Source organism: Garra rufa, chromosome 10, assembly GCF_049309525.1.
Source record: "Garra rufa chromosome 10, GarRuf1.0, whole genome shotgun sequence".
Taxonomy (NCBI): domain Eukaryota; kingdom Metazoa; phylum Chordata; class Actinopteri; order Cypriniformes; family Cyprinidae; genus Garra; species Garra rufa.
In genome coordinates, this window is record NC_133370.1 from 22770155 (window position 1) to 22784545 (window position 14391).

At 33.6% G+C, this 14391-nt stretch overlaps 1 protein-coding gene across 2 annotated transcripts in view; it reads right to left on the reverse strand.

Annotated features, from left to right (window-relative positions):
• Positions 1–14391, reverse strand: part of myom1a (myomesin 1a (skelemin)) — a 35903-nt gene that overhangs the window by 5999 nt on the left and 15513 nt on the right. Inside the window, exons 14-31 of one of the 2 annotated variants that reach the window (XM_073848613.1) lie at positions 13884–14008; positions 13619–13802; positions 11355–11529; positions 11062–11183; positions 8501–8697; positions 8259–8385; positions 6987–7162; positions 6627–6741; positions 6384–6540; positions 5873–5979; positions 5563–5607; positions 5032–5168; positions 4792–4936; positions 3457–3516; positions 3308–3375; positions 3076–3201; positions 1698–1769; positions 1362–1449 (exon numbers count right to left, since the gene is read on the reverse strand). In XM_073848613.1, coding sequence (XP_073704714.1) covers positions 1362–1449; positions 1698–1769; positions 3076–3201; positions 3308–3375; positions 3457–3516; positions 4792–4936; positions 5032–5168; positions 5563–5607; positions 5873–5979; positions 6384–6540; positions 6627–6741; positions 6987–7162; positions 8259–8385; positions 8501–8697; positions 11062–11183; positions 11355–11529; positions 13619–13802; positions 13884–14008 — 2226 coding nt within the window. The remainder of the gene's footprint in view (positions 1–1361; positions 1450–1697; positions 1770–3075; positions 3202–3307; positions 3376–3456; positions 3517–4791; positions 4937–5031; positions 5169–5562; positions 5608–5872; positions 5980–6383; positions 6541–6626; positions 6742–6986; positions 7163–8258; positions 8386–8500; positions 8698–11061; positions 11184–11354; positions 11530–13618; positions 13803–13883; positions 14009–14391) is intronic. The other variant, XM_073848614.1, reaches the window with a different exon arrangement.

The following is a 14391-nucleotide window of genomic DNA, read 5'->3' on the forward strand; positions in this document are numbered from 1 at the left end:
AGTTAAACTGCCTGCTGTTCTTCAAAAAAATCCTTCAGGTCCCACAAATTCTTTGGTTTTTCATAATTTTTGTGTATTTGAACCTTTTCCAACAATGACTGTCTGAATTTTAGATTCATCTTTTCACACTGAGGACAACTGAGAGACTCATATGCAACTATTGCAGAAGGTTCAAACACTCACTGATACCCCAGAAGCAAAACGATGCATTAAGAACCAGGGGTGTAAACTTGTGAACAGAATGATGATGTGTATATTTTTCTTATTTTACCTAAATATCGTAATTTTGTTATTTTAGTGCTGCCCTTCAGAAGCTACAGAAGATACTTACATGTTTATTTTACCCAGATCTTCAAATTTAAAAAAGTGTGCGGCTCTTAATGCATTGCGTTTCCTTCTGGAGCATCAGTCAGTGTTTTGAACCTTCTGTAATAGTTGCATATGAGTCTCTCAGTTGTCCTCAGTGTGAAAAGATGGATCTCAAAATCATACAGTCATTGCTGGAAAGTGATTGAATACAGAAAAATGCTGAAAAAAAACAAAGAATTTGTGGGACCTGTAAGATTTTTCAGAAGAACAGTGGGCGGTTTAACTGTTCAGGACAAACAATGGACTCATGAACAACTATCACTAAACAAACAAAAAAACACAGCTGTGGATCATTCAGGTAACAACACAGTATTAAGAATCAAGTGTATGTAAACTTTTGAACAGGGTAATTTTTTTTATAAATTTACTATTATTTTCTCTTGTGAACTATATGTAAACGTCTTTTATGTGAAATATCTTATTCAGGTCAGTACTAAAAAAAAACATGCATTTTGTATGATCCCTCTTATTTTGGTGAAATAATTTATATTTTGCAGATTCTGCAAGGTGTATGTAAACTTTTGACCTCAACTGTGTACATACATATATATATATATATATATATATATATATATATATATATATATACATACACTCACACACACATTTCTGCAGTTAAATATTAAATATAAGAAATATATTTAATTATATATATATATATATATATATATATATATATATATATATATATATATATATATATATATTCTTTAAATGAGTCTTAATATAGAGCGAAACTAGCAAAACATCTGAAAAAGTCTTTTTTTTTCCAGTTTGTTTCTGTGCAAGACTAATGAAATTCTGTTGTATGTCTGTGCTGAATTTCTTTGAATTGCAAATCAGTAAATTCCACAACCTGTCACCCCCATTCAAATTCCAATTCAACATCCTGTGGGTTGTCATCGGTTCAATGCAAATCCTACCTCAACTGAAATTATGCCAATCCTTAAATTCAGAATTTTGATCAGGCATGATGACAAAGTGCCTCCTACCTGCATCTGTCAGGTTCAGCAAAGTTGTGTCCTTTCCTCTTTCATCCTTCAGTTTAACCTCATACACTCCTGCATCTTTCTTTGAAATCTGTTGAAGAATTGCAGGAACAGTGAGGCATAGACCCTGGACACTAGTTTTATCAATACGAATCAGAACACAATCAATTGAACATTTTTGCACAACATTTAAATAAACGAAACAGGAAAGACCGAAAAGCCAAGCTTTTCTCCTGCTGAGGATGCTGCAGGTCAACAGAGTAAGAGAGGAAAAGACAGCACCATCACAAATAACAACATAGTGACACTGATGGCAACTTATAAATCAAAGCTCCAGACTTTTGGCTTGCTTGGGCTTTCTTCGGTTGCTGGTTTCTTTTTCCGTTCTGCCTTTTCACTCTTAATAACAAGCTGTGAATTAAACAAACATTGCAGTTAATGCCAGCGCCCCCTACTGGAATGGCAATGGAGTTTGCCTCTCTTCTGCAGTATGAATTAAATCCACCCCTCTCTCAGTCCAGCTGGACTGGCACCTTATTGGAAGTTGAATTCAGTCAAACTAAGATGGCTTTTAATATTCATAACCTATTAATATTACAAAATGGTGGTCAGATTGCACATAAGATGATAATTTGCACTTTTGCCATCCAAATCTGATTGAATTCAGGAAATGGCTTCCTTTAAAAACCAAGGTTCACACGCGGAAGAGCCATATATTTATGATATATGGACATAAATGTTGATAAATGTCGTAAATAATTAAAAAGGTTTTGCATCCTGTCAATTCAAAGTACAGGGCATGATAAACATGTTAAAAACAGTGCCTTGTGAAAGTATTCCCCTTTATATTTTTCACATTTTGTTATGTTACTGACTTACGTTAAACTGCTTTAAATATTTTTCCCCACATCAAATCTACACTCCATACACCGTAATGGTAAATGTATTAAAATAAAAAACTGAAATAAGTATATTGCATAAGTATTCATACCCTTAACTTACTACTTAGCTAAAGCAACATCATAAAACATGAAGAAAATGAAGGGGTATGCATACTTTTGCAAGGCACTGCATACTATCAAGCATAGGTGCATATGCCATTTTATATTTACTTCAATTGTTATTTAAATGTGATTTTATTACTAATATTGCAGTAGCCTTCATTACATTAACCAGCATTACTTTGCTGTGTAAACTATTGTAAGATTTTTCAAATGTTGCCTTACATAAAATTTAGTCTAAAAGTAGCTTTTTGGCTGCAAGTTAATATTTTTTCTAGCGTAGGTGATGTTGGACGAAAATGAAAGGCATTTTAGAGGCAGAGTGACTTATTAAATGTGGATAAAAGATTATGAAGACCATTTTTCATTGAAAAAATACGGATGAATCATGTACAATCCAGACCAGGAATGTATTAAGAAAGTAAATTTTCATTTCATGCTGATTTTCAACACTATTAATTTTCAGGAAGGCTTCTGAGATATACTGTAATAAAAATAACTTATATCTCCTTAAGTCTAAAGAAATAAAGAAAAAAATATTCTTTAGTACTATGCAAATATTTCATCATTTATGAGTCTGTGTGTCAGAGAGGAGAGTGGCTTTTAGCGTAGCAAAGCCTGTAACATATCTTTAATACTGCATCTAGCAAAAACACATTTGTTTTAATATTTATATGGATGCTGGAATCCCAGATCATTGCTGAACCAAGTCTGACCTTGCCGATATCAAAGATCAAGACTTCATCAGACTTTCCAATCTTCTTAGCATCCTCATCCTCCTCTTCAATATCAAGTCCATCCTTTAACCAGGCAATCTCAGTGGCAGGTTTGATGTTTCCAACCTAGAGCAGGAGAAAGATGGAAAAAGGGATTTTTAATAAGTCTCTTTTCAACCCAAGGCATTGACAGACAGTTTCATGTTTCCTTCTTTGATTCCTAAAGCCTTACCTTGCATTTCAGATGCACGTCACATTCAGGAGTGACCTCGAAACTGAGATACTCCACGAAGTGAGGACCTACGTGTGGGAGAATATTTTTAGACACTCAACAACTAAAATGTGATTTAACACAAACAATACAGTGTAAAGACAGCGCACCTTGTCTTCTGACCCACTCTGCTCTCTCAAACTCAGATTTCTTCTGAAGCTCAGCAAACTCTGTAATAAACAGATTATAAAAAATCTAAAAAAAATGATCAAAGCATGCAGAATACAGCTTATTTTGAGTGCTGAATTTTGTTTAGAGGCCATTTATAAGCATTCCCTAGAGATAGATAACAAAACACATTTCTTGTCACCCCACCGGTCTAGTTTATTTGGATTTGGAGTTATAAACGGTACTCTTCTGCCCTCTAAAGGACATATGGATAAAAAAGCTCTGGTAGGTTGCTGTTACAGTGAGATGCACTAGCAGTTCACTGGTTTGCTTAATGGGTTGAACTTAAATATATAGTGGGCTACAAATCTGGGATTCAAAATAAAAATATTATTATTATTTACTCAAAACAATATGAGTGAAAATGTTATGTTTTTATTAGAATTATGAACTTGAAGCATTGTAAGTAGTGATTTAAAACTATTGGGCAACTTTGAATTTATTTATTTACTTGCAGCATGTTTTGTTTTAAATATATACAAGAAGTCTCTTCTGCTCACCAAGCCTGAATTTATTCGATCCAAAGTACAGCAAAAACAGTGAAATTTTTTTTTTATATTTTTACTATTTAAAATAACTGGTTTCTATTTGAATACATTTTAAAATGTCATTTATTCCTGTAATTTTAAAGCTGATTTTTTTAGCATCACTACTCCAGTCACATGATCCCTCAGAAATCGTTCTCATTTTCTGATTTGCTGCTCAAAAACTTTTATTATTATTATGTTGAAAACAGCTGAGTAGATTTTTTTCAGGTTTCTTTGATAAAAAGAATTTTTAACCGAAATAAAAATCTTTTGTAACATTATAAATGTCTTTATCATAACTTTTGTTCAGTTTAAAGCATCTTTGGTAAATAAAAGTATTCATTTCCATCATTTCTTTCCAAAAAAAATTATACTGACTCGCTTTTGAATGGTATAGTGTTTAATGTTATAAATACTGAATATTAATTTAATATAAATATTGATAATAAATATAATGTATATGTAAAATTGTTTCTTGAACAACAAATCAGCATATTAGAATGTTTTCTAAAGCATAGGATCATGTAACAGTGAAGCCTGGAGTAATGATGCTGATCACAGGAACAAGTTACATTTTAACATAAATTCAAATAAATAACAGTTATTTTAAAAAGTAAACATATTTCACAATTTTACAGTTTTTGCTGTAATAAATGCAGGCTTTATAAGCAGAAGTGATATAATGGTATAGTTTGTACCATTAAGATGTAGGTATACTACAGATTAAGTGACTAAAAAATATAACCTCACCTTCTCCAATAAGCACTAAGCTGGTGCGTCCAGTTGCTTTGCCATCAACAAGGTTGAATGTGAAGGTTCCTTCATCAGTAACCTCCAGTAAGTCCATAAACATCTCAATAATGCCAGTGCTTTTGTTAAAGTTCATTGTGTACTTCTGAGTTTGACAAACAAACAAACACAAGATTATGTATACTGTCTAAGTTTGCATTTTTAAGTTCACTGGAGCTATAATGTTCTGATATCTCTTACCTTTCCTTCATGAACGATATTATCATTGAAGACATACTCCACTTGGCAATTAGAAGTGAACTTGCCAACTTCGGCCCAGAAACGCACACGGCCCTTCTCCTGCAGCTCAATGGCCATTTCGCTTTTGAAGGGAATTACTGCAGAAAATTGCTCACAGTTAATCTATTACAACCTATTGATTGGTAAATGTATATTAAGTATGCATACTGAATACACTATCCAACTTATTTTTCCTGTAAGAGTAAATTTTATGTGTCTCATCTGCATTCAGCTATTTTTATCAGTACAAAACAGCTTGTTTTTCTGCTTGATATTGCAAATTGGTGTGTCTTACTATATTACTTTAATGTATTATCTTAATTATGATCACACTGGTTTGTAGTGGAAATAGTTTTATTGTTTAGACCTTGTTATTCTTCTCATTATTTCCTTATAGCAGCTAATTAACCAGAAGTCTCACCCATAGGCTTACTTCTGCGTTGAAGAATAAGGTGGATAAAAGTCTGGAGTAGGTCTACGTAAAGCACTTACTGGGGAACTGGTGGTCATGGCTGATGTCCAACAAGCGTTTCAGTCCTACAAAATGTAAACAACATCACATGTAATCAACAAATTTACTCGACTCTAAGAGTAGAAAGATCATTGACGACAATTATTTGTCATGTGGAATCATTTGTTTGTTGTTGATGGAAAAAGAAATCAGCAGCTGCTGTACTCTCAGTTGACATTAAGAGGTAGTGATCTCCTTGTGTTCCCTTCTTAAGCACAAACGTCATTCAAAGAAATGTAACGGGATGGAATATCACCGCCTGCAACCGCAGATTAAAAGAAAGTGACTCACCTTCCTCAGTGAGCGTGTAGCTGGCAGAGACACCATCAGTATTGGTCACAACACAAGAGTAAGTGCCCAAGTCTTCCAATGATGGGTCATTAAAGATGGCTCTGGACCTGCATAAAGGAAAATGAATGGTTCTGTCAACATTAATACATGACAAATGACTCGTCTCGCACATCTAGTCAACCCTTATATTCCATACAATATAGTATGACACTAATAAACCGGACAGAATTTGAAATCTAAGACTTCATTTCATATCAAAGTAACAAAGCACAAAGCTTATTGCGATTTTTTGGATAGAATGTGTGCTAGAATGTTCCGTCCATTAACTGAAAAAAGGCTAGACTAATTAATTCTTGGGATTTAAGAAAGGATAACATTTCATAAAACTAATCTATGCTTTTTACCCAGCCCTGATGTACATTATTTGGGCATCCAAACATAACAACAGTCCATATCAACAAAATATCAAAGTTAATGAAACTTGACTGTATTAGTTTTGAAGTCAACCTACTTGCCCCCAGAAGTCTGAATGGTGAGACGAGAAGTGTCAGTGAGGGCCTCATAGTTTTTAGACCACACAAACTGAGAGTCTGCTTTAAGATCGGCGCACTCAAAGATCATAGAGATCACACCATCGTCGTCCACATCCACCACAATCTCATTGGTTCCTGTGGAGAACCCAACATGTGTAACAAAATTAGAAATGCAGGTGCTGAGTGACAGATGTTTTCCATGTCCTTGAATAAAATCTCACCAGGGCGGGTTTCAGCCAAAATAGCATCGGTTGACTTTGAGGGTCCACCTACACCTGCCAGATTCTTGGCATGGACACGCAGCCTGTAGGAAACACCCTCTTGGAGACCAGTTATCTTTATCAAACAGAGAAAAGTAATATGAGTAAAACGGCCTCTGACATTTTGTTCTTCCTGTTCTTTTGAAGAAAAACAAAATGTCTCAACACGAAAAATAAAGAAACATAAAAAACATTATTGAAAAAAAAAGCCAGTTATAGGAAATTGGTTTGCAGTTAAGCCATTGGAACAGCTCTGGCTCCTTTCTAACAATAAATGACTAAACTGTGAGAACTAAAACAGACAAAAATCTTGTGTTTTACCTTCATGTAAGTATTTTTTGTGGATCTCTCTTGGACACATCTCCATCTGCCCTTCTCTTCCTTATAGTCCACATAATATCCAGTCACAGGACTGCGGCCATTGAATGTAGGTGGTTCCCACAGAAGCACCATGGAGTCTTTACGCACCTCTTGGACACGGAGGCCATGGGGAGGACCTGGGTTCATTGAAAAGTAAAATATCACGGCAGGTAATATGGACAAAAAAAAAAAACTATTGTTGAATAAATTGAACCCAAGTCCCTTCAGTGGAAAATTAGCATGTTTGGTGGCCAGCTTAAATAGTTAACAGGCAGTAGAGCTTCTTTCAATCCTAAGAATGTAAATTATATTTATATTTCAATAAGATTTATATACTTATTTAAAATCAGCAATAAAATTAACTTCCATGTAGGAATTTGACATTTTTAACAATTCAAAACATAAAAAGATTTGAAATGAGAAAAATCAAGCATTAAAATAAACATAAGTACAATTGAGGTCAAAAGTTTACATCCCCCTTTCAGAATCTGCAAATGTTAATTATTTTACCAAAGTAACAGGGATCATACAAAATGCATGTTATTCTTTATTTAGTACTGACCTGAATAAGATATTTCACATAAAATATGTTTACATATAGTCCACGAAAGAAAACAATAGTTGATTTTATAAAAATGACCCTGTTCAAAAGTTTAATACTGTGTTGTTACTTGAATGATCCACAGCTGTGTTTTTTTGTTTAGTAATAGTTGTTTATGAGTCCCTTGTTTGTCCTGAACAGTTAAACTGCCTGCTGTTCTTCAGAAAAAACCTTAAGGACCCATAAATTCTTTGGTTTTCCAGCCTTTTTGTGTATTTGAAACCTTTCCAACAATGACTATATAATTTTGAGATCCATCTTTTCACACTGAGGACAACTGTGGGACTCATATGCAGCTATTACAGAAGGTTCAAACGCTCACTGATGCTCCAGAAGGAAAAACAATGCATTAAGAGCCGGGAGTGAAAACCTTTTGAATTTGAAGTCCAGGGTAAATTTAACTTAATTTGTCTTCTGGTAAACATGTAACTATATTCTGTAGTCCCTGAAGGGCAGTACTAAATGAAAAAAATATGATATTTAGGCAAATAAAAAAAAAGTACACATTTGCGCATCATTTTCCTATAAGTGGTCTATCTCCTCCCCATTATAATCTCTCCCATACACTGATTTAAACAAGAATGTAAATCTACAAAAGTCTCATCGCCTGACATAAACACTGAGTGGTTTACCTGGAACAGCCACAGTCCATTCCTTGCACTCCAAGGGGACAGTGGGTACGGAGGATTCACCAATACCAGCCTGATTGACTGCACGCACCTGGAACTGGTAGAATAGGTTTTCCTTCAGGTCTGTCACCTAAGTCAAAGAGACAGGAATAGGGACAACAGTTACTTGGATCAGTCTACAGCACCATGTGCACTAAAATCCATGAACATTGTGATAAATACAACACCGTGATATCATGACCTACTTTGTAAGATGTGGTAGTGACTGCCTGGAGGTTAATTTCATGCCACTTGCTTGAGACTCCATCCTTCACTGTTCTGTAGTCCAGGTAGTAACCTCTGATGTCCGCTCCACCAGTTTTAGCAGGAGCTTGCCAGCCCAGCACCATGTAGTCACGGACCCTCTCCTGCAGGGTCACAGCGATGGGAGGGCTTGGGACGGCTACAGAAGGACAGGACAGGAGTTAGTTTAAACATTCAAACATTAGCTGTTTTACATGTGTTACTCAAATTAATGCACATTCTAATCTTTAGCATAAGACCTGATGTTTGTCTTCAGAGTCGGACATATATGTGACCCTGGGCCACAAAACTAGTCATAAGGTCATAAGGTTAAATTTTACAAAACTGAGATGTATACATCATATGAAAGCTCAATAAGCAAGCTTTCTATTGATGTATGGTTTGTTAGGATAGGACAATATTTGGCCGAGATAAAACTATTTGAAAATCTGGAATCTGAGGGTGCAAAAAAAATCAAAATACTGAGAAAATCACCTTTAAAGTTGTCCAAATTGAGCTCTTAACAATGCATATTACTAATCAAAAATTACATTTTGATATGTTTGCAGTAGGAATTTTACAAAAAATCTTCATGGAACATGATCTTTACTTAATTTCCTAATGATTTTTGGCATAAAAGAAAAATCAATAATTTTGACCCATACTATGTATTTTTGGCTATTACTACAAATATACCCCAGCGACTTAAGACTGGTTTTGTGGTCCAGGGTCACATATTGCAGCATATCAGTCTGATGACCTGAAGTTTAGCTATTATGTGTTCATACACACATTCTGCATTTTATTGAACAATGCAGAGCCAAAATAATAACTTCATAACATTTTTATGCTGTTCAGACTCTGGAGACAAACAGTCAGTAAGCATGCAGCTCTTGTTATATAACAAAAATTATTTTATATATCATACTCTATCTAGGTTAAATTTAACCACAAAATCGGTGGAAAAAAATATTAAGTATATTATGCATTAACAATTTTCTTTTACAAAGATTAAGTCTGTTCTTACTAACCTACTGTAATATGAAAAACTGATTTTTTTTTATTGTAATATAAAAATCTATCTATCTATCTATCTATCTATCTATCTATCTATCTAAATTGAAAATAAAATAATGCTGAATTTAAATATCTGTCTATCTATCTTAAAAATAAAATAATGGTCTATCTATCTATCTATCTAAAAAAATATGGTCTATCTAGAAAATAAAACAATGCTTAATCCATCTATCTTTCTGCAAAATGATCAGTTTCTCTGGATTTTCTATTTATAAGTATGAATAAATGAAATGTCATTTAGAGTATTTTTTTAGAAGAAAATGACAAGAATTGTGACCAAGTCTCATCAACCTCTGTCCATGACACATTATGCCACACAGATTTGTCAGTCTGAATAGGTCTATACTCACTGTGCTCAGGACGAAGGATGACCTTTGCTCAACTTGTTCTACCACCCATCGTGCTCATGCATGGGTTTGCATTACACACCCTGCAGTTATTCAGCAAACAGACACACAGCAAAGTCACACCTGCATGACAACACACAGAGGCATAACACACTGTCTGATTTTCAGTCGATGCAAATTTTGCCGTCTGGGATAGTTAACAAGATACCCCTATTGTCTCTTTCACATGGCTGCTTTGTTAATCTTTGTACCTGGATGTTTGTGCCATGCAGGATACACTCAGGTAATAACTGTGTGTTTCGGAGGGAAGTAAAGGAGTTCTGATAGAAGGGCAGGACATGCAGAGGCAGGCTTTGCTTTAATAAGACATTCATGCATGCAGGCTTTGTGTTTTTAGCTTGGTGGTATGCAAAAGAATGAATAGCACAGCCATTATATAGTATAATGGTGACTTTAGAATGGCATTGAAAGCTAGGTGAGAGGGTACTGTACATATAAAGTGAATTTGGAGAATGGTTTTGTACTGGTCAAGGACAGAATGGTGTTAAGTGCTGGCATACATTAGGGAACGAATGAATCACAGATATTAAATGTTTTTAATGGTTTCCTTTCCCAAAGCTGCAACATGAATTACACATACTGAATGCATTACACACAGTTCAAATTAAAGAGAAAGTACACCTAAAATTACAATTTTGTCATATTTTACTTACCCTCAAGCTGAACACAAGATATTTCAAAGAATGTTGGTCACCAAACAGTTGAATCAATGTCAATGGCTACCGTCAACTATTTGTTTACCAACAATACCTTCTTTGTGTTCAAATTAATACAGGTTTGTAACAAACAGACAGTTTTTGGGTGAACTGTCCCTTTACTTTGAACCAAAGCTAAAGTTCAGGTAAATATGTTATTGTGCTCTCAGATTAAAATGTATTTGGCAAAATTAAAATGTAAAAAAAAAAAAGAATATGCTGACTATTTCATCAGTTTTGTGATGAAAACATAAGTATGTAAATTATAGGCCATGCTACTTGTTAGTTAAACCTGTTCAGTCTCTATAAAAGGTCTTTGGTCTGAAATAGGTTAAAGATGTTTACCAATGCTTGCTTGTACAATGCAGGCCTCAGATTCGGCGCTGCTTCCACTGTATCCTGCAGCATTCACAGCCTTCACCCTAAACACGCATTTGTCCCCAGTGTTCAGCCCATGGCACACAAACCTGTACAACATAACACAAGTTATGAGTAGTTACACATAGTAATAATAGCTTGTTATAAATATCTAATATCTATAAACAAATTTGTTGTAATTCATTAGAAAAATATCTGATGTTTTAATAACAATGTACATTTATAGCAGTTTTCTATCTAAGGTCACCTGACTGGTATACCTAGTGCCTTTGACAGGCTTGTTGTTGCAGGGAACCCACACGCCACTGCCATTGACGCTGACCTCGATGTAATAGCCAACCAGATTCTTAACCTCCTTAGATGCCCCCCAGCACACAACAACAGACGTGTCAGTGTTTCTGATGGGAATAACAGGCCCTGGAACTGAAGGCAGGTCTAAAAACAACAATAACAACAACAAAATTATATATGCATATTTCTTAAATATATGCATGTGTGTACATGTATACATATAAATGTACACACACATATATAATATAAACACAAACTTTGTGTGATTAATTGTGATTAATCAGTTTGACAGCACTATAAAATATATTATTGTGATATAATATAATATTGTGAAATTTTACAGTTCAAAAGAACCATTCATATTTTAATATGTTTTAAAATGTAATGTATTCCTGTGATGGCAAAGTTGAATTTTCAGCATCATTACCCCAGTCTTCAGTATCACATGATCTCTCAGAAACCATTCTACTATTCTGATTTGGTGCTCAAGAATAATACTGTATTAATCAATGTTGAAAACTATGGAAGCTCATTTCTGCCACATATAAATCAGGATTATGACATACTTTTGAGATAAAAAGTTGAAATTATGAGATAAAAAGGCAGAATTATGAGATAAAAAGTCGAAATTATGACATGCTTAAGTTAATTACAAGATGAAAAATCAAAATTATGAGATACAAAGTAAGAATTATGACATACTTAAGTCATAGTTACAAGATAAAAATTCGAAATTATGAGATACAAAGTAAGAATTATGACATACTTAAGTCATAATTACTAGATAAAAAGTCAAAATTTTGAGATAAAAAAGTCAAAATTATGACATCCTTAAGTCATATTACGAGATAAAAAGTTGAAATTATAAAATAAAAAGTCAAAATTATGAGATACATTTTTTAAACTATAACATACTAAAGTCATAATTACGAGATAAAAAAATCAAAATTATGAGATAAAAAGTCAGAATTATGACATCCTTAAGTCATATTACGAGATAAAATGTCGAAAATATAAGATAAAAAGTCAAAATTATGAGATAAAAAGGCGGAATTATGAGATAAAAATTTGAAATTATGACATACTTAAGTTAATTACGAGATAAAAATTTGAAATTATGACATGCTTAAGTTAATAACGAGATGAAAAGTCGAAATTATGAGATAAATAGTCGAAATTATGGTATACTTAAGTCATAATTACGAGATAAAAAGTCAAATTATGACATACTTAAATCATAAATACGAGATAAAAATTCGAAATTATGAGATAAAAAGTCGGAATTATGACATACTTAAGTCATAATTACAAGATAAAAATTAAAAAATTATGAGCTAAAAAGTAGAAATTATGACATACTTGTCTTAATTATGAAATAAAAAGTTAAAATGATGAGACAAAAAGTCAGAATTATTACATCCTTAAGTCATATTACGAGATAAAAAGTCGAAATTATAAGATAAAAAGTCAAAATTATGAGATAAAAAATTTAAATTATAACATACTTAAATCATAATTACGAGATAAAAAAAAAATCGAAATTATGAGATAAAAAGTCAGAATTATGACATCCTTAAGTCATATTACAAGATAAAATGTCGAAATTATCACTTTAAAAAAAAATCATTATTATGAGATTAAAATTTGAAATTATGACATAATTTAATTACAAGATAAAAGTTGAAATGATGAGATTAAAAGTCGGAACTATGAGCTAATTTTTTTTTAATTATGACATACTTAAAGTCATAATTACAAGATAAAAAGTTAAAATTACGAGATAAAAAGTCAAAAACACGAAATAAAAAATTGAAATTATAAGATTAAAAATCGGATTTATGACATCCTTAAATCATAACTGCAAGATAAAAAGTTGAAATGATGACATACTTAAGTCTTATAATGAGAAAAAAAAACATTATTATGAGATAAAAATTTGAAGTTATGACATCATTTAATTATGAGATAAAAAGTTGAAATTATGAGATAAAGTGTCACAATTATGAAAAAAAAGTATTTATGACATACTTAAGTCATAATTACAAGTTAAAAAGTCTGACAAAAAGTACTGCTGATCTCATCCCAGATTCACGCCACATAGGATTACAAAGTGCGCAATATGGCCCCTCTGAAGTACTTGTCACAGCAGTCTTAATACATACTCTCCATCATGCATTTCTGAACATGTGTCACTAACCCATTTTCTTTTTTTGTGTCAAGTGCTAATACTCACCCAATCTGTCTCCCACAGTAGTCGCCCCAGTTTCTTCCGACGGCTCTCCAACTCCAGCAGAGTTGCAGCTACGGACACGGAAGCTGTAGGATTTGCCCTCGGCAAGGTCGAACAGGGCAAAGCGGGGGGACTTCACTGGCATCCCAGTGTTTACCCTCTGCCATGTATCTGTACCCTCCAAGCACTGGGAAAAGATTTAATAGTCTAAAAATGTGGAAAAACTCAATTCAAGGTGAAATACTTTATACCTTAAATTCTACCTCACCTTCTCCACATAATACATAACACCCTCATGTCCTCTCTGGACGGGTGGCTTCCAGCTCAATACCACGTAACTCTTAGTAGCCTCAGTGACAGCGATGTCAGTAGGTTGACCAGGAACCACTCCCACTGAAAGAAACAAAAGAAATAAATCAATACAAATATGTGACGATTCAAATCGGTTGAGATTATAAACAAATCGCAATACAATTGGAGTAGGAGTTTATAGTAATTTATCTCTGAGGGGAAAGTTTAGATGGTATTTTCTTTTCATCTTGCCTCTGTGTAATGCATATTAAAGTCATGTTCATAAGCGCAGCACTGCTTTGTTTACAGCTGTAATCAAGGAAATGCAATATTGCAGCTGTTCCATAAGCGCCACCTGCTGTCAGAGAGTGAATTTGCGTTTTCCTGCAGCCCGTCTGCTGTTTCTGTTTCATGCAGATGATGTTTTATGTAGTATACAGTAGTTTTACAAAATTAAAGTAAGACCATTCTTTTTTTTGCTTCAA